General features: G+C 35.5%; 5 protein-coding genes across 5 annotated transcripts; 3 read left to right on the top strand and 2 right to left on the bottom strand.

The window, feature by feature from the left end:
- Positions 1 to 5,121: 5,121 nt before the first annotated feature.
- Positions 5,122 to 5,964, top strand: LOC125038819 (integumentary mucin C.1-like). The gene is made up of 2 exons (XM_047632415.1): positions 5,122 to 5,157; positions 5,269 to 5,964. Exon 2 carries the CDS (start codon positions 5,348 to 5,350, stop codon positions 5,894 to 5,896), a length of 549 nt encoding a protein of 182 aa, XP_047488371.1. The 5' UTR covers positions 5,122 to 5,157; positions 5,269 to 5,347; the 3' UTR covers positions 5,897 to 5,964.
- A 3,553-nt stretch (positions 5,965 to 9,517) lies between these two features.
- On the top strand, positions 9,518 to 10,527 carry LOC125038831 (histidine-rich glycoprotein-like). The gene is made up of 2 exons (XM_047632428.1): positions 9,518 to 9,610; positions 9,781 to 10,527. Exons 1-2 carry the CDS (start codon positions 9,599 to 9,601, stop codon positions 10,441 to 10,443), a joined length of 675 nt encoding a protein of 224 aa, XP_047488384.1. The 5' UTR covers positions 9,518 to 9,598; the 3' UTR covers positions 10,444 to 10,527.
- A 3,519-nt stretch (positions 10,528 to 14,046) lies between these two features.
- On the bottom strand, positions 14,047 to 15,650 carry LOC125039201 (histidine-rich glycoprotein-like). The gene is made up of 2 exons (XM_047632986.1): positions 15,620 to 15,650; positions 14,047 to 15,515 (listed from the first exon to the last, which is right to left on the bottom strand). The coding sequence occupies exons 1-2, from the start codon at positions 15,629 to 15,631 to the stop codon at positions 14,841 to 14,843; spliced, it is 687 nt and encodes a 228-aa protein (XP_047488942.1). The 5' UTR covers positions 15,632 to 15,650; the 3' UTR covers positions 14,047 to 14,840.
- A 1,561-nt stretch (positions 15,651 to 17,211) lies between these two features.
- Positions 17,212 to 18,103, top strand: LOC125039156 (histidine-rich glycoprotein-like). The gene is made up of 2 exons (XM_047632917.1): positions 17,212 to 17,242; positions 17,338 to 18,103. The coding sequence occupies exons 1-2, from the start codon at positions 17,231 to 17,233 to the stop codon at positions 18,016 to 18,018; spliced, it is 693 nt and encodes a 230-aa protein (XP_047488873.1). The 5' UTR covers positions 17,212 to 17,230; the 3' UTR covers positions 18,019 to 18,103.
- Positions 18,104 to 19,671: 1,568 nt separating this feature from the next.
- On the bottom strand, positions 19,672 to 20,962 carry LOC125039155 (histidine-rich glycoprotein-like). Its single transcript, XM_047632916.1, has 2 exons — positions 20,932 to 20,962; positions 19,672 to 20,829 (listed from the first exon to the last, which is right to left on the bottom strand). Exons 1-2 carry the CDS (start codon positions 20,941 to 20,943, stop codon positions 20,053 to 20,055), a joined length of 789 nt encoding a protein of 262 aa, XP_047488872.1. The 5' UTR covers positions 20,944 to 20,962; the 3' UTR covers positions 19,672 to 20,052.
- Between the last annotated feature and the right edge of the window lie 3,351 nt (positions 20,963 to 24,313).

Genomic DNA, 24,313 nt, shown 5'->3' on the forward strand with positions numbered 1-24,313 from the left:
CTAGCTCGTCTAGGAGCCTCCTCTGCCCGGGGTTATCACGGGAAGAGACAATCCACTGGTTAAGGATCGTCCACGGGGACTGCAAGTAAGACGTCCAAGGGGACTGTGCAAATAATGCATCACGGTGCACCCGCTGGTTGGACAGATGTTACTGCAAACTGTGCCCCATGGTCCCACACAAGGACCTATTGCAAAAGGCATCATGACATATGCATACACACACTAGTATATATATACATATACGCAGTGTATATATACATACATACACACAAATATACCTACATATATATACACTGTATATGTATACACATATATACACATTATACATATATCACAATATATATATATATATATATATATATATATATATGCATATACTATATATACTATATATGTATGTATGTATGTATGTATGTGCGCGTGTATGTTGGTGTGTAAATAAAAAAAATATATATATACATGTGTATGTTTGCCTGTATATGTAAATATACTGTATATATACATATATACTGCATATATACATACACTCACATGTGTGTGGAAATACTAATTCAGGAAAGAATATATCAACTTCATCAAATGTTTAATCTTAACTCTTGTTATCTGACATAGCATACGACAGTTATTTCCAAAGTAAAAGGGATTTCGGTATCACTGGGTCTCACTTCTCTCCTCCTCTTTCTCTTTCCCTTTCTCCTTCCTACACCTTTCCCTTCCCATTTCTCTCCTTCTCCCTCCCTCTTTCACCTTCCTTCTACCTCTCGTCTCCTCTCTCCCATTCCCTCTCCCGCTCTTCCTCCCCGCCCCCTCTTACTCCCCAATCTTCCTTATATTTACTTCTCCTCCCAATTTAAGCCCTACATCTCCCCCCTCCCACCTTCCTTCTATTCCTCTTTAACCCTCCCCCCTTCTTTGCTTCCATAATGCCCTTCTCTCCCTTTTCCTGTTCCCCTTTTCCTTCTGAGCCCTTCTCTATTCCCTCTTTCTCTCCCCTTACTTACTTCTCTCTCCTCTCTCAGCCCCCGACACTTCCCTTTCCCCCTTTCCTAGCCCTTTCTTCTCTCCCTTCCCTTCCTTTTACTGTCCGACCTTATATAATCTCATATACTGAAGATGGAACGTGCGAACGTATGAGTGAAACAAGCAGAATTATAATATAGGTAGTAATAATAGTAACAGTAATTATAATAATGATAATTGATAATATAAATAATGACAATGACCTAACTAAAAAGGGCAATATCAGTGATAATGAAAATGATAATAACTATAATGATATTGAATAATGATACTGATTGCAAGTAGGATTCTGACTGATTTGAAATATAATGCCTTTATGTACAGTATATGTGTGTGTGATTCTCTAATATTTATGTTGTCAATTATCCCCTTATTTACATGAAAATAAGGCGAACGGAACTTTGCAGTCATAAGGAATATAGCTTTGTAATGCGATTCCAACCCATGTATGTATGTATGTATGTATGTATGTATGTATGTATGTATGTATGTATGTATGTATGTATGTATGTATGTATGTATGTATGTATGTATGTATGTATGTATGTATGTATGTATGTATGTATGTATGTATGTATGTATGTATGTATGTATGTATGTATGTATGTATGTATGTATGTATGTATGTATGTATGTATGTATGTATGTATGTATGTATGTATGTATGTATGTATGTATGTATGTATGTATGTATGTATGTATGTATGTATGTATGTATGTATGTATGTATGTATGTATGTATGTATGTATGTATGTATGTATGTATGTATGTATGTATGTATGTATGTATGTATGTATGTATGTATGTATGTATGTATGTATGTATGTATGTATGTATGTATGTATGTATGTATGTATGTATGTATGTATGTATGTATGTATGTATGTATGTATGTATGTATGTATGTATGTATGTATGTATGTATGTATGTATGTATGTATGTATGTATGTATGTATGTATGTATGTATGTATGTATGTATGTATGTATGTATGTATGTATGTATGTATGTATGTATGTATGTATGTATGTATGTATGTATGTATGTATGTATGTATGTATGTATGTATGTATGTATGTATGTATGTATGTATGTATGTATGTATGTATGTATGTATGTATGTATGTATGTATGTATGTATGTATGTATGTATGTATGTATGTATGTATGTATGTATGTATGTATGTATGTATGTATGTATGTATGTATGTATGTATGTATGTATGTATGTATGTATGTATGTATGTATGTATGTATGTATGTATGTATGTATGTATGTATGTATGTATGTATGTATGTATGTATGTATGTATGTATGTATGTATGTATGTATGTATGTATGTATGTATGTATGTATGTATGTATGTATGTATGTATGTATGTATGTATGTATGTATGTATGTATGTATGTATGTATGTATGTATGTATGTATGTATGTATGTATGTATGTATGTATGTATGTATGTATGTATGTATGTATGTATGTATGTATGTATGTATGTATGTATGTATGTATGTATGTATGTATGTATGTATGTATGTATGTATGTATGTATGTATGTATGTATGTATGTATGTATGTATGTATGTATGTATGTATGTATGTATGTATGTATGTATGTATGTATGTATGTATGTATGTATGTATGTATGTATGTATGTATGTATGTATGTATGTATGTATGTATGTATGTATGTATGTATGTATGTATGTATGTATGTATGTATGTATGTATGTATGTATGTATGTATGTATGTATGTATGTATGTATGTATGTATGTATGTATGTATGTATGTATGTATGTATGTATGTATGTATGTATGTATGTATGTATGTATGTATGTATGTATGTATGTATGTATGTATGTATGTATGTATGTATGTATGTATGTATGTATGTATGTATGTATGTATGTATGTATGTATGTATGTATGTATGTATGTATGTATGTATGTATGTATGTATGTATGTATGTATGTATGTATGTATGTATGTATGTATGTATGTATGTATGTATGTATGTATGTATGTATGTATGTATGTATGTATGTATGTATGTATGTATGTATGTATGTATGTATGTATGTATGTATGTATGTATGTATGTATGTATGTATGTATGTATGTATGTATGTATGTATGTATGTATGTATGTATGTATGTATGTATGTATGTATGTATGTATGTATGTATGTATGTATGTATGTATGTATGTATGTATGTATGTATGTATGTATGTATGTATGTATGTATGTATGTATGTATGTATGTATGTATGTATGTATGTATGTATGTATGTATGTATGTATGTATGTATGTATGTATGTATGTATGTATGTATGTATGTATGTATGTATGTATGTATGTATGTATGTATGTATGTATGTATGTATGTATGTATGTATGTATGTATGTATGTATGTATGTATGTATGTATGTATGTATGTATGTATGTATGTATGTATGTATGTATGTATGTATGTATGTATGTATGTATGTATGTATGTATGTATGTATGTATGTATGTATGTATGTATGTATGTATGTATGTATGTATGTATGTATGTATGTATGTATGTATGTATGTATGTATGTATGTATGTATGTATGTATGTATGTATGTATGTATGTATGTATGTATGTATGTATGTATGTATGTATGTATGTATGTATGTATGTATGTATGTATGTATGTATGTATGTATGTATGTATGTATGTATGTATGTATGTATGTATGTATGTATGTATGTATGTATGTATGTATGTATGTATGTATGTATGTATGTATGTATGTATGTATGTATGTATGTATGTATGTATGTATGTATGTATGTATGTATGTATGTATGTATGTATGTATGTATGTATGTATGTATGTATGTATGTATGTATGTATGTATGTATGTATGTATGTATGTATGTATGTATGTATGTATGTATGTATGTATGTATGTATGTATGTATGTATGTATGTATGTATGTATGTATGTATGTATGTATGTATGTATGTATGTATGTATGTATGTATGTATGTATGTATGTATGTATGTATGTATGTATGTATGTATGTATGTATGTATGTATGTATGTATGTATGTATGTATGTATGTATGTATGTATGTATGTGCGCGTGTATGTTGGTGTGTAAATAAAAAAAATATATATATACATGTGTATGTTTGCCTGTATATGTAAATATACTGTATATATACATATATAAAACTGTCTATATATATACATATATAAAACTGTCTATATATATACATATACGTATGTATAGTATATATAGTATATATGAGTGTGAGTTTATGTGAATGTATCATTTAATCTATCATAAATAACTTATACAGTGCATGGCTGAATTAATACACACATCCTTAGGTAAAGACACACACAGTCACACATTGATGTACATATACATAATATAGATAGATATGAGTACAGTTATATATATGCAGATATAAATACAGATATTCCAAATGTGTATTCATATTAATTATATACATATATAAAACTGTCTATATATATACATACATTCAAATATGGATACATGTATGTGCTTTATTTAATACGTATGAATTATTTGATATTTAAAATGTATGAATATTATATATAATACGCATGTATTATATATAATATACATACATATATATACGTATGTGTATTATTGATGGATAAAACACATTTGTATACATATGTATAAATAAATATATGAATATGTATATATATGTATGCATATACACATACATATACATAATTACACACGCACACACATACATGTATATATGTGTCTATTCATACATATGCATGTGTTTATATATATTACACATACACACATTCACACATGTACCTAAACAGTAACGATATATATCTTAATGTAAACATGTACATTCTTATGCATAAAGAGATCAATTAAGGACCAGTGACTATGACATCAAAAACTTCCTGGAAGCCAGTCCTTCATATCATGTGGGCGTATCCTATTGAAAGCGTTTCTATTTTCGTAATATACTGTCTTGTCGGAGTTCTTTCAAGGCCTTGCGTGTGAATACGTATATAAGGAGCCGGGCGCATTACTGGAGTCACATCGGCCTGTTCCGTCTCACCGATCCTGCAGAGATGAAGTACTTGGTGGGTGAAATTTCGACGTGTTCACTCTTCTATGGACAGGATTATTGGTTCTTATTTTGTACTGCTTCAAAAATCCAAAAATAATTTATTCAACTTTTTGTGTTCCGTCAGGTGTTTGTGCTCCTGGTGGCTGCCGCTTGCGCTTCTGAGATTGAGAAGCGAGAGGCGGAGCCAAGTCGTGCTTTAAGCTATGGCCACGGTGTCCAGCACCACGCCTACTACCCACGCACCTACTACCACCCCTACCACACCTACCACAAAAGGTCCGCCGAGCCTGAGGCTGAAGCCGAACCCTCTTACGGTTCCTACCACTACCGTCCCCATTCCTACGGCTACCACAACAGTCCCCACATCCACCACAACTAGAAGAGGTCCGCCGAGCCTGAGGCTGAAGCAGAGCCCTCCTATGGACCCGTCCACTACTACCGCCCCTATTCCTACGGCTACCAACCACACCACTACATTACCTCCGTCCACCACCACCACAAGAGGTCTGCTGACCCCGTTGCTGAGGCTGAAGCTAGTTATGGCAACAGGTCATACCACCCCGTGTATTACCACTCCTACCAATACACCCCCTACACTCACAGCCACTACAAGAGATCTGCCGAGCCAGAAGCTGATCCTAGCTATGGCCACCACCACCAGACCGTGTACCGTCCATACCATAGCGGAGCTCACTATGGTTACGGCCACCACACTCACCACTACTAAGTCACTAGGTGTCTATATGCACTAAAGGCATCTGAAAGAGTTTCATATTGAAAATTAATTGAAAAACAATAAAGTGAACATAAATAAATTGTATATATGATTTTTGAATCCTGATTAGAACCTACAAAAATAGATAGAAAAAAACAAAAACAGGCTGATATGTAAATGAACTAAACAAGCAACGAAATCACACGAATAGGTAATTAAGTCAGAAAATCTAGTTACTAGAACTGTGGGTAACTGTAATTTGAATTCAGTTGTAAAGCAATTAAGTTATTGTATTTGTAACTATGATTGACTTTTTGTAAGTATAATAATTACAAATTACATCATGCAATTATTACACTAATCTAATGAGCACCCAGATTAATAGATAGCTAGAGTAAACGTGTTACATGAGATGTGAGACGATCTATATTTGTACAACTGATATTTTACAGTTCGTAATATGCATATACCTCGGGAAGGGACAGTCTGTTGGGCAAGGGTCATCCACGGGGAGGCGAGGCAGGGTGACCTTGAAGCTCAAATTAGCGGCATCGAATTGTGCAAGTAGCAGGTACTATGCCGGTCCAATACATGTAACTGTTCCCCATGGTTCGGAGCAAGGACCTATTGCAAAGGGCATCAAAACCTATATAAATGCACATGTTTATTATGTTGCATATAATTTGTGTATATGTTACATATAATTTGCGTATATATATACATATATGTACAAATATATATATATATATATATATATATATATATATATACAAATACAGTATTCTCACATACATATATACAAATGCAGTATACATATATATACACATATGTATGCATATATACATATATATGTATATATATGTATACATATGTACTTGTGTATATATATATAGACTTGTGTATATATATGTATACATATGTACATATGTATGTATATATAGACACTTGTATATATATATTTGCATATATATGCATACATACTGTATATTTATATATATACTGTATATATATAAAGTATATATACTAATATATATTTATGCACATACTGTATATATATATATATATATATATATATATATATATATATATATATATAAACAGCATGTATACATATATACTGTATATACACACACATACATGTATAAGTGTGTGGACTCTATTTAATTAATCAGCGACTACTTTATTCCATGGACAATGAGAAGTAACGTCGTTATAATAATGAATAACAAAACCCTAACACAAGCACCTAATTTTTTTTTTTTTTTTTTCATTTGGTCAGTTCTATCTGGCGTGCCCTGTGACACTTGCACTGTTACTGCAGCACAAGTTATCATGATTGTAAATGTAATCGAGACAATCCCATAGAATTTACTGGAGCCTAGCTTGTCGGTACTTGTAAATTTGTCCCAGAGAAAGCTTTGAGTAGCTCTAGAGATGCAGATCTTAGTATTGAAAGCTGTCTTTGACTCACTGCAATCGCCAGGAAGAACTGAAGAAATGCAGAAACATAGTTTGTACTATTTTTTTTTTTTTCTACACTTGCACTTTTTTCCTGTGATCAGTATTTCTGAAGAAAACTGAGTGGTAGAGAAGCAAGAAAAATATAGTTATGGTAAACTAACAACTAAACATAATGATCGAAACAGTGGCAATGAAACACACACACGAACGGAGATGTACAATCACACACAATATAAACTGCCTCATGCATAAGATTAGCCAGACGCATTGTCTGAGTTACATCGCCCTGTTCCATCTCGCCGAGTACTTGGTGGTAAAAAAAGCTGTGAGCAGGATTAATGGCTTTTAATTAGTATCGTGACCGGTTTTTAAAATGCGTGTTTAATTTAACATTGTATCTCCAGGCGTTTGTACTCCTGTTGGCTGCCGCTTGCGCTTATGAGGTGGAGACACGAAGGCCACAACTTGGAAATTATATTATAATGCTGAAATTTGATATATTATTTATACGGGAATTTTCTTTTCATGTTTAGGATTGAATATCTCATTGAAACAAATAATTCTAATCGCAAGTAAACCGAAACGTTATCAATTTCATATCTGTTGTTAGTAAAAGTAATTGAGTTTTAGGTCATCAAAAAAATGTATCTGCGGTTGTACCTGACTGTTAAGAAGCATAATCACGAGGTTTTATTCTAGAAATTATCGAGTGAAGAAACTTTATGAAACACCGACTGCTGTTCCTGTAATAGTAACCGGCATTATCTGTAATTGAAGTTGAGAAATATATATATTTCTTATTATTAATGTAATCGACCCAAAGCAGTGGAATTTTCTCGAGCTTAATTTATCGGTACCTGTAAATTTATCCCAGAGAAAGCTTCAAGTAGTTTTACAGACTGAAATGTGGAAGACCGTTTCCTACCTACTAGACACGTTTTGTTAGGGATGATATCAGGAAGAACTAACAGATACAAAAACATACGGTGCTTGTATCAAGATATGTATTTCCCTACATTTGTATTCCTTTCCTGTCGTCAGTATTGCTAAAGAAAACTGGGTGGCAAAGAACCGAGAAAAATATAGTTATGGCCAATCTACAATTAGATAGAATGAAGTTAATAACGATTATATATACAGTATACAGTATATATACACATATATACTGTATATGTATTCGTTTCTAACTTCATTCTTGGTTCTTTGCCAACCATTTTTCTTTGGTAATAATGACCATACAAATGTGTATATATATAAACACACACATATGTATATGTGTATGTTTATAAGTTTATATGTTTATACAAATTTATGTATATATGTATTACACACAGATATACATACATATATATATATATACATACATATATATATATATATATATATATATATATATATATATGTGTATATACACACACAAAGAGAGAGAGATATTACACGCATATATATACATACACACATATACAATATATATGTGAATTTGTTGTGTGAGTATAGGTGTTTCATATATATGTTTATGTATATATGTTTATATATATATATATATACATACCTATATATATTCACACACACACATATATATATTCATATATATATTTGTTTTCTTGTTCTTCTCTTCGTAGTACTATTTACAATTTGTTCGACACTATTTCCCCATACGGGTGCATGCAAACATACTAAGGTACATACATAAAACAACAGATAAATGAATATGTACATATATATACATACACATATACATATATAGATGCATGCATATATATACATATATACATATATACATACAAACATTAATGAATAATATATACATATATCCATACATAATATATACATGCACATTCAAGAACATGCATATATTCATACATACACAGGCAAATAATTAAACCAACATATAAAGGAATATATATATATATATATATATATATATATATATATATATATATATACATCTGTTGTTCATCAGTCGATCTGTGTATTTGGGTGCCTAAAAAGTTAGACAGACATAGGAACTTTATGTCTTTTTTTTCATTTTTATTTTCCATCATGGCAGTCGCAGATGTGCATGGAAACTTCCATACTTCCATGCATCGAATTAAGGATGTTTTCTGGAGGCAGGTCCTTCATATTATGTGGGCGTGTTCTACTCAAAGCCAGTTTCTATTTTTGCAATGGACTGACTTACCGTTCTGTCAAGGTCTTGCGTGGGAAGAGGTATATAAGGAGCCAGACGCATTGCCGGAGTCACATCGCCCTGTTCCGTCTCACCAATCCTGCAGAGATGAAGTACTTGGTGGGTAGACTTTCGGCATGTTTTTTTTTTTTTTTTCTGTGAGCATGATTAATGTTTTTTTTTTTTCTGTGAGCATGATTAATGTTTTTTTTTTTTTTTTTTTTTTTTTTTTTTTTTTTTTTTCAAAGTAGCTGAATTCTAAAATGCTTGTCTGATTTGACATTTTTCAGGTGTTTGTGCTCCTGGTGGCTGCCGCTTGCGCTTCTGAGGTGGAGAAGCGAGAGGCGGAGCCAAGTCGTGCCTTAAACTATGGCCACGGTGTCCACCATCACGCCTACTACCACCCCTACCACACCTACCACAAGAGGTCCGCTGAGCCTGAGGCCGAAGCCGAACCTTCATACGGTTCCTACCACTATCCAGGTTACTACCGTCCCTATTCCTACGTTCATCACCATCACAAGAGGTCCGCCGATCCTGAGCCCGAAGCCGATCCTTCTTACGGTTCGTATCACTACCGTCCCTACGGCTACCATAACACTCCTCACATCCACCACCACTACAAGAGGTCCGCCGAGCCTGAGGCCGAAGCCGAGTCCTCTTACGGCTCCTTCAACTACTACCGCCCACGCCACTATATTCCCTCCGTCCACCACCACCACAAGAGGTCCGCTGACCCCTTTGCTGAGGCTGAAGCCAGTTACGGCTACAGGTCATACCATCCCGTGTACTACCCCTCCTACCAATACACCCCCTACACTCACAGCCACTACAAAAGATCTGCCGAGCCAGAAGCTGATCCTGATTTCAGCTATGGCCATCACCAGACCGCGTACCGTCCCTACCATAGCAGAACTCACAATGGTTACGGTTACCGCGTTCACCACCACTAAGGCACTGGAGTTAATATGTCCTGAATATCTCTAAAAGATGTTTATTTTGAAAGTTGATATTGGAATAAAGTCAATCTAAATATATATTCTGTTTATGACTTAAAAATCCTAATAAGAAACTGTACAGAGGAAATGGAACATAAAAACGAAAGTCAATTATACAAACAACCAAATAACACAAATAGGGAACTATGACAGTCACAAATTTAATGAATAAATATACATAGGTATATATATATCTATATCTATATATATCTATCTATCTATCTATCTATCTATCTATCTATCTATATATATATATATATATATATAAGTTTGTGTGTATATTCATCTGTATGTGTGTGTACCTGTGCATGTATATATACTGTATATATACATATACATATATACATACATGTTGCATTTCTGCATCATTATATATACTTATTATATACACACGTATACATATATGTATGAGTGTCCGCTATACATCTAATTAATCATCATCTAAGTTATTCTATGGATTACGATGAGAAGTAATGTCATAAATGCTGTAATCGTAACTAGCAGTACTTCTAGTTGAGAAAAACGACAAGTAACCAGAATTGTTAATAGAATCGACCCACTCCCGTGGAATTTAGCGTGTCATATGCATATATATTCATATATGTATATATGCATACACAATATATACATATATACATACTTAACACATTCATATGTACATACATAATATATACACGCATATTTAAGAACATGCATACATACACATAAAATCACATGTGCATAAATAGACCAATATATAAATAAATATATTCACATATATACTTATATATCATATACATATATATGTGTATGAGTTCAAAAATATAACAATCTGCTGTACAGCAGTCGATCTGTTTACAGTGGCACGTAAAATGTTACACATATGAACTTTTTTTGTTTTTCATTGTCAGTCGCAGATGTGCAAGAAAATTCCTTACTTCAAGGAAATATTAGTCGCATGAGATTAATAATTAAGACACCTGGTAATTCCTGAAGGTGGGTCCTTCATATAACGTATGAAGCCACTTTCCATTTTATGTCCTGACTTGTGGGAACAGGTATATGAGGAGGCAGACGCATTGTCGGAGTCACATCGCCCTGTTCCGTCTCATCAATCCTGCAGAGATGAAGTACTAGGTGGGTAGACTTTCGGCATTATCGCTCGTTTGTGAGCAGGATAAATGTTGTTTATTTTGCATAGTAATTGATTTCTAAAATACGTGTTTAATTCAAAATTATGTACCCTCAGGTTTTTGTGCTCCTGGTGGCTGCCGCTTGCGCTTCTGAGGTGGAGAAGCGAGAGGCGGAGCCAAGTCGTGCCTTAAGCTATAGCCACGGTGTCCACCAACACGCCTACTACCACCCCTACCACCGTTTCCACAAGAGGTCCGCTGAGCCTGGGGCTGCAGCCGAGCCTTCTTACCGAGGATACTATCGTCCCCATTCCTACGGATACCACAGAACTCCCTACGCCTACAACCTCCACAAGAGGTCTGCTGACCCCGTTGCTGAGGCTGAAGCCAGTTACGGGTACAGGTCACATCACCCTGTATATTACCACTCCTATCAATACACCCCCTATACTCACAGCCACTACAAGAGATCTGCCGAACCAGAAGCTGATCCCAGTTTCATCTATGGCCACCACCAGTCCGTGTACCGTCCCTCCCATAGCGGAGCTCATTATGGCTACGGTTACCACCACTAAGGCACTGAGACGTAATATGCCTTGAATATATCTCAAAGAGGTTTATTTAAAAAATTAATATAGAATAATGTCAGTTTAAATATACTTTTGTTTATAATTTAAGACCTGATAAGAAACCTCACAGATATTGACACTGATATGTTTATTCAGCTTAAGTAAAAATCTGAACCTATTTGAGAGAAAAACAAACAAAAAACAAACATAAAAAGCTTAACCTATTTGAAAGAAAAACTCTCGGCCAGGAACCTTACACTATACAATATAAATATCACAATATGAATAAGAATTCATGAATAAAGTTAATGGGATTTAGTATCTAGTCGGTAAATATATATATATATATATATATTTTAAACAGGATTTAAAGCAGTTTAAACTTTCACTCTCCTTGACTGAAGGTGGCAGGCTTTTCCAGACCTTAACAATATGATAAGTAATTGAAGTTTGTGCCTCGTGACTTCTAACTAATGGTATTTCCAAAGAGTTTTGTCTTGAAGGGTACCTATCAGTTATTCTTATTTGGAATAAAGCACAATGTATGGAACTAGACGGGGCTTTGTGGATATATTGAGCACTATAGTATGTATTTAATTTCTCTTATTTAAGAATTTTCATTGTTTCGAAAGATTTTTTGGTTTGTTCATTTATTTTCATTGAACTAATTGTCTTTATAATACACTTTTGTGCAACATAAAACAGTTTGCATATTGAAATACCTGCATTGCCCCATACTGTAATACAGTAGAACATCAGGCTATGTATAAGTGAGTAACAAATGCACAACACTGCTTGAACATCTAGTTTATATCTTATGTGATGCCAATCAACATCATACAGATACTTTAAATTCTGCGAGATTATGTTAATTAATTCTTAGATATTTTGATAACATTGTTGTGCTGTTTTGTTGATCTGATGCATGACTATAAACTGTAAATATCGGAAAATGATCAGAGATGTTACTATAAATAATATCTAAAAATATTAATAGTCCATATATGGTCCTTACATGTTGCCGATGTCTTTGTGACTCTTGTTGGTTTGTCATTGGAAATGAAGAATTGATTGAGAATGTAATGAAATAATGTAGATATCAACATTAGGGTTAGTTTCATGTGATAAAAGGTCTATATTAATATCTCCACCCAAGTAACATTTCTTATTTCATCATTTAGTATTTTTAAAATACTACCAAATTTTTCCATTAAAAAATATGAATGTTATCTTTTGGTCATCTGTAAATATTTCCCACTATAATATTTTTTTGAAGAATGGAACTGGTCCAACTAGGACAGTCATCACATGTTATAGTTATATTAATTCCTTTTATTAATGAAAAAGTACTCTTTATATGCAGATCTACACCACCACCTACGCGAGAATAATTATTAGTGATTACGTTGTATTGTTGCAGCTTGTATAGATGTTCATTATCTTCATTGAGCTTAGTTTTACACATAGCGATGACATCAAATTCATAGCCAAGAGGTTCAATACACTGTTGAATAAATGTGTCAAAATTACTGGCCAAACTTTGTATGTTGTAATAAAGGAGAAAGAATATGTTTTCACTCTGAACATCAAGTTTCAAATGTTGGTCTGGAAAGTAATATTTAGAACTTCAGTCTATCCTTATCAAAATATATATCTGGATCAGATTCAGATACTATATCGCCACCAGTGTTGTTGCAAAAAGGAGTAAGTTGTATATTATTCAAACGTCAACACATGGTACTTCATCAGCTACTAGACTGTTTAAATATAATATGAAATTTCTATCACATATCAGGTAGAATAACACTAAATGACTAAATATTTGGAAGTCAGAAGGAGAATAAATCAATAAGGACATTAATATAAACTAGTTGCTCTTCTTTGGCGTGTCGCAGTTAACTGCAGTTTTACTTGTTTTGCTGTAGAAGGTAATTGACAAATCTTCGTCGGTTGCGGGTTACCCAACAACAGCAGTATTCCCTCCATCTGGGGCGGCTTCTTCGCGTCCGTGTGATGAATCTTCCATCTCCATTGAAGGACAGATTTCCACAATCGTGTTTTGATGGTTCTCTGGTGTTGAGGGCGCGGAATCAGGCGCAGAGTGCACTCCTCCCAGTGGCTGCTGCCAGGTTTGTTGACGAGGTGGTGTCCTAGAGGTGTATTGAGTGATTGCAGATTGCCTAATATTTCTTTGTTCTAAGTGGTTCATCGTTTCGTCTGGTTTCACTGTGTCTAGTCAGTTGGTTTCTGTTGTTGAAGAAGATATGCTTAGCCTGTCTTCGCGCAGCATGAAAATCGCCCATTTGCTTCTCTAAAGAAATGTTTTTAACAAATATATGAAGGTACCTTTTAAATCACACATCTGATACACATGCCTCATGTAACTTTTTCGAGTTATTTGTGTTATTTGGTTGCCTATATAGCTGATTTTCATATCTATAAATGTTTCTCTGTTCCTTTTTCTCTGTTTCTCATCAGAATTCTTAAATCATAAACAAAATATATTTAGATTGACTTTATTACTATATCAATTTTCAAAATAAACCTCTTAGATATAGGATTCAGGGCAAATTAACTCTCAGCACCCTAGTGGTGGTAGCCGTAACCATAGTGAGCTCCATTATATGAGGGACGGTACACGGACTGGTGGTGGCCATAGATAAAACTAGGATCAGCTTCTGGCTCGGCAGATCTCTTGTAGAAGGTTGTGAGTATAGGGGGTGTATTGGTAGGAGTGGTGGTAGACAGGTTGGTACGACCTGTAGCCGTAACTGGCTTCAGCCTCAGCAACAGGGTCAGCGGACCTCTTGTGGTGGTGGTGGACAGAGGGAATGTAGTGGTGTGGGCGGTAGTAGTTGGAGGAGCCGTAAGAGGGCTCGGCTTCGGCCTCAGGCTCGGCGGACCTCTTGTGGTGGTGGTGGACGGAGGGAATGTAGTGGCTTGGGCGGTAGTAGTTGGAGGAGCTGTAAGAGGGCTCGGCGGACCTCTTATAATGGTGGTGGATGTAGGGAGTGTTGTGGTAGCCGTAGGAATGGGGACGGTAGTATCCTCGGTAAGAAGGCTCTGCTTCAGCCTCAGCAACGGGGTCAGCGGACCTCTTGTGGTGGTGGTGGACGGAGGGAATGTAGTGGTGTGGGCGGTAGTAGTTGGAGGAGCCGTAAGAGGGCTCGGCTTCAGCCTCAGGCTCAGCAGACCTCTTGTGGTAGGTGTGGTAGGAGTGGTAGTAGGTACGGGGATAGTAGGTGTGATGGTGGACACCGTGGCCATAGCTTAAGTCACGACTTGGCTCCGCCTCTCGCTTCTCCACCTCAGAAGCGCAAGCGGCAGCCACCAGGAGCACAAACACCTGAAAGAAAGTCAAATCAAACACGCATTTTAGAAATCAGTCGCTATACTAAATAAACATTAATCCTGCTCACAGAAAAAAAACCATGCCGAAAGTCTACCCACCAAGTACTTCATCTCTGCAGGATTGGTGAGACGGAACAGGGCGATGTGACTCCAGCAATGCGTTCGGCTCCTTTTATACCTGTTCCCAGGAAGACCTTGACAGAACGCCGACAAGTCAGTACATTACAAATATAGAAACTGGCTTTGAGTAAGACACGCCCACATGATATGAAGGACCCGCTTCCAAGATATCTTAGACAATGATCATTAATCTCATTCATGTGACGAACAGTTCCTTGAAATAAGGAATTTCCCTTGCACATCTGCGACTGACAATGGAAAACACCAACAAAAAAGTTCCTAAGTTCCTACTTTTTATGCGCCTACATAAACAGATGTGCAGCAGATTTCTATATACATACACACACATTTATATAATATATGTATATATTGTGAGCATGTGGATGTATGCATGTGTGTTTTTCTGTTTTTTTATGCATGTATACATTATGTATATACATATGCATATGTTATGCATGTATGTATATATACACATATGTATATATTATGCATGTATGTATAAATACATATATATAATATGTATATAAATATATGTATTCATATTTATATACACATTCATTTGTATACTTTCCATGTATACGGATGTATATATGCAGATAAATAAATATGTATATAATTATATGTATATACATATGCATACATATATACACACACGCGCGCATATACATATATGTATACATACATACATACACATATATATGTACATATACGTATATGTGCGTATACACACACATGTATGTATGTGTCAGTATATGTGTATAGAAATGATATATGATATACATATGTATTTATGCATATATAGATACATGTGTCTACATATACATAAACATATAGATAGATAATGATTATAGTTACAGATAAGTACAGAAAGATCAACATGTTGTATGTTCTTATATATATACATATATATATACATATATTTGTGTGTATGTGTGGTGTGTGGTGTGTGTGTGTGTGTGTGTATGAGTGTGTGTGTATGAGTGTGTGTGTATGCATATGATCATTCTGTCAGTTGTTAGTTTGTTTTCCATTGTCAGTCGCAGAAGTGCAAGTGTGGAAAAATAACACTAACGTCAGCAACCTATGTTTCTGCATTTCTTCTGTTCTTCCTGGAGATTGCAGTGAGGTAGGGACAGCTGTCAACGCTGAGATTAGCGTCTGTAGAACTACTCAAAGCTTTCTCTGGGACAAATTTACAGGTACCGACAGGCTAGACGCGAGTAAGATCCATGGGATTGGCTCGATTACATTTATAATTATGATTATTTTATATTTTCCTGAACTGCAGTAACATATTTTCTGTTTTTTTTTTTTCATTTTTATTTTCCATTATGTCAATCACAGATGTGGAAGGAAAATTCCATACTTCCATGCATCGAATTAATGATGATCAATAATAAAGACACTAGGCAGTTTTCTGGGGGCAGGTCCTTCATATTATGTGGGCGTGTTCTACTCAAAGCCAGTTTCTATCTTTGCTATGGACTGACTTACCGTTCTGTCAAGGTCATGCGTGGGAAGAGGTATATAAGGAGCCAGACGCATTGCTGGAGTCACATCGCCCTGTTCCGTCTCACCAATCCTGCAGAGATGAAGTACTTGGTGGGTAGACTTTTAGCACGTTCTGTGAGCAGGATTAATGTTTGTTTTGCATAGTGACTGAATTCTAAAATGCTTGTCTGATTTGACATTTTCAGGTGTTTGTGCTCCTAGTGGCAGCCGCTTGCGCTTCTGAGGTGGAGAAGCGAGAGGCGGAGCCAAGTCGTGCCTTAAGCTATGGCCACGGTGTCCACCACCACGCCTACTACCCCCGCACCTACTACCACCCCTACCACACTTACCACAAGAGGTCCGCTGAGCCTGAGGCCGAAGCTGATCCTTCGTACGGTTCCTACCACTACCCAGGTTACTACCGTCCCTCTTCCTACGTTCACCACCATCACAAGAGATCCGCCGATCCTGAGGCCGAAGCCGATCCTTCTTACGGTTCGTACCACAACCGTCCCTACGGCTACCACAGCACTCCTCACATCCACCACCACTACAAGAGGTCCGCCGAGCCTGAGGCCGAAGCCGAGCCCTCTTACGGCTCCGCCAACTACTACCGCCAACGCCACTACATTCCCTCCGTCCACCACCACCACAAGAGGTCCGCTGACCCCTTTGCTGAGGCTGAAGCCAGTTACGGCTACAGGTCGTACCATCCCGTGTACTACCCCTCCTACCAATACACCCCTTATACTCACAGCCACTACAAAAGATCTGCCGAGCCAGAAGCTGATCCTGATGTCAGCTATGGCCACCACCACCAAACGGTGTACCGTCCCCACCATAGCGGAGTTCACGATGGTTACGGTTACCGTGTTCACCACCACTAAGGCATTGGAGTTAATATGACCTGAATATCTCTAAAAGATGTTTATTTTGAAAGTTGATATTTGAATAAAGTCAATCTAAATATATTTTTTTTACGATTTAGTAATCCTAATAAAAAATGCACAGAGAAAATGGAACATAAAAACGAAAGTCAATTATACAAACAACCAAATAACACAAATAGGGAAATATGACAGTCACAAATTTAATCACAACTGAGTAGTTGTACTTAAGTAATTGTACTTGATATTATCTGACTTTTAGAATCATAATAATTATAAATTACATCATGCAAATAACATACTGGCATACTGAATATCTACAGATAGACAAACAGACATAGGTACTTGTGGATCTGATATTTGTACAATATATAATTTGTCGTTTTGATATATACCCATGTATCATTCTCTACAGAAATTATATTTTCCACGGACAATTTAAGGTACTGCAAAATTAATCTTGCTACATCTCAAGAATTCTTGAGTTCATGTAACGAGTCAAGTAATCGGTGGGACTGACGGTGACAGGGACGCATAGCCATATCCACCATTCACCTCCAGCCACGAGGGTTCCTCATGGCGAACCACCAGGCACGTGTTCGGCCCATCTCTAGATCCTCATAACAGATCCGATCGATCTGGCCAAGTCAAGTCGTCCTAGCTCGTCTCGCGGCTTCCTCTAACTGGGGTTTTCAGGTGAAACAGCCCGTTGGGCAAGACCGTCCACGGGGGGCGAGCATTGAATTGTACAAGTAGGTCTTATGCCGGTCTCACGGTATGTCTGCTGCTTAAACACATGTTCTTGTTAACTGTGGTTCGACACAAAGACCTGTTGCAAAATGCATTAAGACCTATATAGACACACAGTACACACACACACACACATACACACGCCTATATATATACACCGTGTATATTTACTTATACATAAACATATATATGCTTATATATGCATATACAAACATATATGTACAATATAAATGAATAAATAAACAAATCTATACATATAAAAGCATTATATATATATATATATATATATATATATGTGTGTGTGTGTGTTTGTGTGTGTATATATAATAATAAATAAATTAATATATATGCATATATAAATATAATTATGTATATATATATTTATACGTTTGTGTGCATATTTATATGTATGTGTGTGTACCTGTATATGTATATATACTGTATATATACATATACATACATATACATATGCATTTATGCATCATTATATATACTTATTATATACACATATATACAAACATGTATGTATGTCCGCTATACATCTAATTAATCATCATCTAGGTTATTCTATGGATTACCATAAGAAGAAATGTCATAAATGCTGTAATCGTAACTAGCATTATTTGTAGTTGAGAAAAACAACAAGGAACCATAATTGTAAATAGAATAATCGACTCACTCCCGTGGAATTCAGATCATCAAGCCAGTTGACACGCTGTCGTAGACATGTGTTCCCCTTTCGTAGTTGCGCTATTACTTTCTATGTATCGAGTAGAGCAGTGATTTCACCGAGTATGTGGGTGATGGTGGTAGGCGGTGTGGTGGATGAACGAGGCTGTGCTGGTCGAGGAGGCGATGCTATAGTAAGGAGTCGTTTGCTACGGAGAGGAAAGTCAACAGAAGTGAAATTCTGAGACTCAAAAAAGTTACATGAAACAAGGTTTTCAATACTTGTGCATTTATACGACATATAATATGACGATTTCATATACGGATCAGTACTGTTCTCTAAAGAAATGTTTCTCCACAAATATATGAAGGTACTTTTTAATCAAACATCCTATACACATGCCTCATGTAACTTATTTTTAGTTATTTGAGTTATTTTGTTGCCTATATAGCTGATTTTCATATTTATAAATGTTTCTCTGTTCCTTTTTCTCTGTTTCTCATCAGAATTCTTAAATCATAAACTAAATATATTTAGATTGACTTTATTACTATATCAATTTTCAAAATAAACCTCTTAGATATAGGATTCAGGGCAAATTAACTCTCAGCACCCTAGTGGTGGTAGCCGTAACCATAGTGAGCTCCGTTATATGAGGGACGGTACACGGACTGGTGGTGGCCATAGATAAAACTAGGATCAGCTTCTGGCTCGGCAGATCTCTTGTAGTGGCTGTGAGTATAGGGGGTGTATTGGTAGGAGTGGTGGTAGACAGGTTGGTACGACCTGTAGCCGTAACTGGCTTCAGCCTCAGCAACGGGGTCAGCGGACCTCTTGTGGTGGTGGTGGACGGAGGGAATGTAGTGGTGTGGGCGGTAGTAGTTGGAGGAGCCATAAGAGGGCTTGGCTTCGGCCTCAGGCTCGGCGGACCTCTTGTGGTGGTGGTGGACGGAGGGAATGTAGTGGCTTGGGCGGTAGTAGTTGGAGGAGCTGTAAGAGGGCTCGGCTTCAGCTTTAGGCTCGGCGGACCTCTTATAGTGGTGGTGGATGTAGGGAGTGTTGTGGTAGCCGTAGGAATGGGGACGGTAGTATCCTCGGTAAGAAGGCTCTGCTTCAGCCTCAGCAACGGGGTCAGCGGACCTCTTGTGGTGGTGGTGGACGGAGGGAATGTAGTGGTGTGGGTGGTAGTAGTTGGAGGAGCCGTAAGAGGGCTCGGCTTCGGCCTCAGGCTCAGCGGACCTCTTGTGGTAGGTGTGGTAGGAGTGGTAGTAGGTACGGGGATAGTAGGTGTGATGGTGGACACCGTGGCCATAGCTTAAGGCACGACTTGGCTCCGCCTCTCGCTTCTCCACCTCAGAAGCGCAAGCGGCAGCCACCAGGAGCACAAACACCTGAAAGAAAGTCAAATCAAACACGCATTTTAGAAATCAGTCACTATACTAAATAAACATTAATCCTGCTCACAGAAAAAAACATGCCGAAAGTCTACCCACCAAGTACTTCATCTCTGCAGGATTGGTGAGACGGAACAGGGCGATGTGACTCCAGCAATGCAGTCCGGCTCCTTATATACCTGTTCCCAGGAAGACCTTGACAGAACGCCGACAAGTCAGTACATTACAAATATAGAAACTGGCTTTGAGTAAGACACGCCCACATGATATGAAGGACCCGCTTCCAAGATATCTTAGACAATGATCATTAATCTCATGCATGTGACGAACAGTTCCTTGAAATAAGGAATTTCCCTTGCACATCTGCGACTGACAATGGAAAACACCAACAAGAAAGTTCCTAAGTTCCTACTTTTTACGTGCCTACATAAACAGATGTGCAGATTTCTATATACATACACACATTTATATAATATATGTATATATTGTGAGCATGTGGATGTATGCATGTGTGTTTTTCTGTTTTTTTTTATGCATGTATACATTATGTATATACATATGCATATATTATGCATGTATGTATATATACATATGTATATATTATGCATGTATGTATATATATATATATATATAATATGTATATAAATATATGTATTTATATTTATATATACATTCATTTGTATACTTTCCATGTATACGGATGTATATATGCAGATAAATAAATATGTATATATTTATATGTATAAAAATATGCATACATATATATATACATTACACACACACGCGCATATACATATATGCATATATACATACAAACATATATATGTACATATACGTATATGTGCGTATACACACATATATGTACATATACGTATATGTGCGTATACACACATGTATGTATGTGTCAGTATATGTGTATATAAATATATGATATACATATGTATTTATGCATACACAGATACATGTGTCTACATATACATAAACATATAGATAAATAATGATTATAGTTACAAATAAGTTAAGAAAGATCAACATGTTGTATGTTCTTATATATATATATATATATATATATATATATATATATATATACATATATATGTGTGTGTGTGTGTGTGGTGTGTGTGTGTGTGTATGAGTGTGTGTTTATGCATATGATCATTCTATCAGTTGTTAGTTTGCAAAAACTATATTTTTCTTTACCACTCAGTTTTATTTAGAAATACTGATCAGAGGAACATTTTTGATGGTGTTTCCCATTGTCAGTCGCAGAAGTGCAAGTGTGGAAAAATAACACTAACGTCAGCAACCTATGTTTCTGCATTTCTTCAGTTCTTCCTGGAGATTGCAGTGAGTTAGGGACAGCTGTCAACGCTGAGATTAGTGTCTGTATAACTACTCAAAGCTTTCTCTTGGACAAATTGACAGGTACCGACAAGGTAGACGCGAGTAAATTCCATGGGATTGGCTCGATTACATTTATAATTATGATCATTTGATTTTTTCCTGAGACATGTCAGAAAGAATCGACCAAATCCAAAAATATTGGGTGTTTGTGTTAGGGTTAGAGTATTCAACACTATAACGACGTTATTTTTCATGGCAGTCCACATAATAAAGTAGTCGCTGATTAATGGAATATATAATCCACACACACATACACACACACACACACATGTATGTGTGTGTATGTATATGTATATGTATAGATATATATGTACATATATGCATACACAGCATGTATAGATATATGCATACTGTTTATATATATGTATATGTATATATATATATATATATATATATATATATATATATATATATATGCGCACACAATATGTGCATAAATATATATAAGTATATATACACAGTATATATATGTGTATATATATATATATATATATATATATATTTTGTATATGTACATGCAGTGTGTGTGTATATAAGTATACATATATAGAATATATATGTATATATGTCTATATATACAAACATATATATAGTATACACACATACACAGACAGACAGACACGCACACACATATATGTGTATATATATTATATATACACACGTATACATGTATGTATACATATGTATATATGTATGTATGCTCTATCTGTATATATATACATACACACATATACACGTGTGTTTTGTATGTATATAGGTCTTGATGCCCTTTGCAGCAGATTCTTGTACCGAATGAAGGGGCACTGTTAGAAGGAACATGTGTCCAATCAGCGGGTACACAATGAGACCGGCAGACAACCTGCTACTTGCACAATCCGATGTCGCCAATTTGAGCTTCAAGGCACTTGGTTCACCTCCCCGCCATGATGGTATCCCTGAGTACTGATCACATTTGGTCCTTGAATTAGTATTCGATAAAAATAAACAGTGCAGACTGAAGTCTTTATTTTGTCTTGTGTTCTTGTGTATTGTGTTCATGGTACTAGTTGATAATTATGTATTTGATTACTCATGCTGACAAAAAGTATAATCATATTTATTTGCTACACTCAAGGGAGCGAGACCGAGGCGTGAAAGCCTCCCATGTCCTTGCCTTGCTTCACATATATTGCAAGTGGAACCAATGTGGCAAGTTTTAATAATTCATAAAAATCACAAAAAATCATTAAATGTAAATGGTATTAATACTAATTTGTAAAGTAAAACAATGATTCTACTAAAAGGCTAAACACTTGATATCCATCCACAGTTTCAGACAAACGTAAAAGATGAATAAGATTCAGAACAAGATTAGTTAATTCAGCGAAGGTCACCAGCCTAATTCAATACCCGAGAAGTTAGAAGCTTAGCAAGAAAATAGTTGGATGGTGCAAAGTTTTCAAACACATAAATGTGTATGCATATATATATGTATCTACAAAAATAGAGAAACAAATAAATAAGCATTTACATACATACATATATATGTATAAGTATACATTACACATATATACATATACACATATGTATATGAATATATACGCACACAAGCACATATACTTCCCCCAACATACATATGCACATATCTACACAATCTGTGTTTTATGTACATATCAATCTGTCTAGATCAGAGGTAAGTGAACCACCACAGCAATGGTACATTTGATCTGATAAGGCCTACATTCAGTAGATAATTTTATTCCTGCATATGCATGTATGCTGTCAGCTAATGTGTTTGTCTTACTTGTGTTTGCTATTTTTCTTGATCATATGCAAACAATATATATCCCTGAGTTCCGATCACATTTGGCACTGGAATTTGTGTTTGGTGAAAGTACACAGAACTGGAAGATCTAGTACACAAAAGTATCTCCTATACACATAGGAGTGAGGCAACGAAAAGGGGGCAGGACAGGGAATCTATACATGTAAATATATGTTAAGAAGTTTGGCCGACCTCATTTAGATGATAACAGATAAATGGAATATTTAATACAAATGATGGCTTTCTCTGCAATATATACATATATACACATGC

The sequence above is a fragment of the Penaeus chinensis genome, chromosome 26, assembly GCF_019202785.1.
Source record: "Penaeus chinensis breed Huanghai No. 1 chromosome 26, ASM1920278v2, whole genome shotgun sequence".
NCBI lineage: Eukaryota > Metazoa > Arthropoda > Malacostraca > Decapoda > Penaeidae > Penaeus > Penaeus chinensis.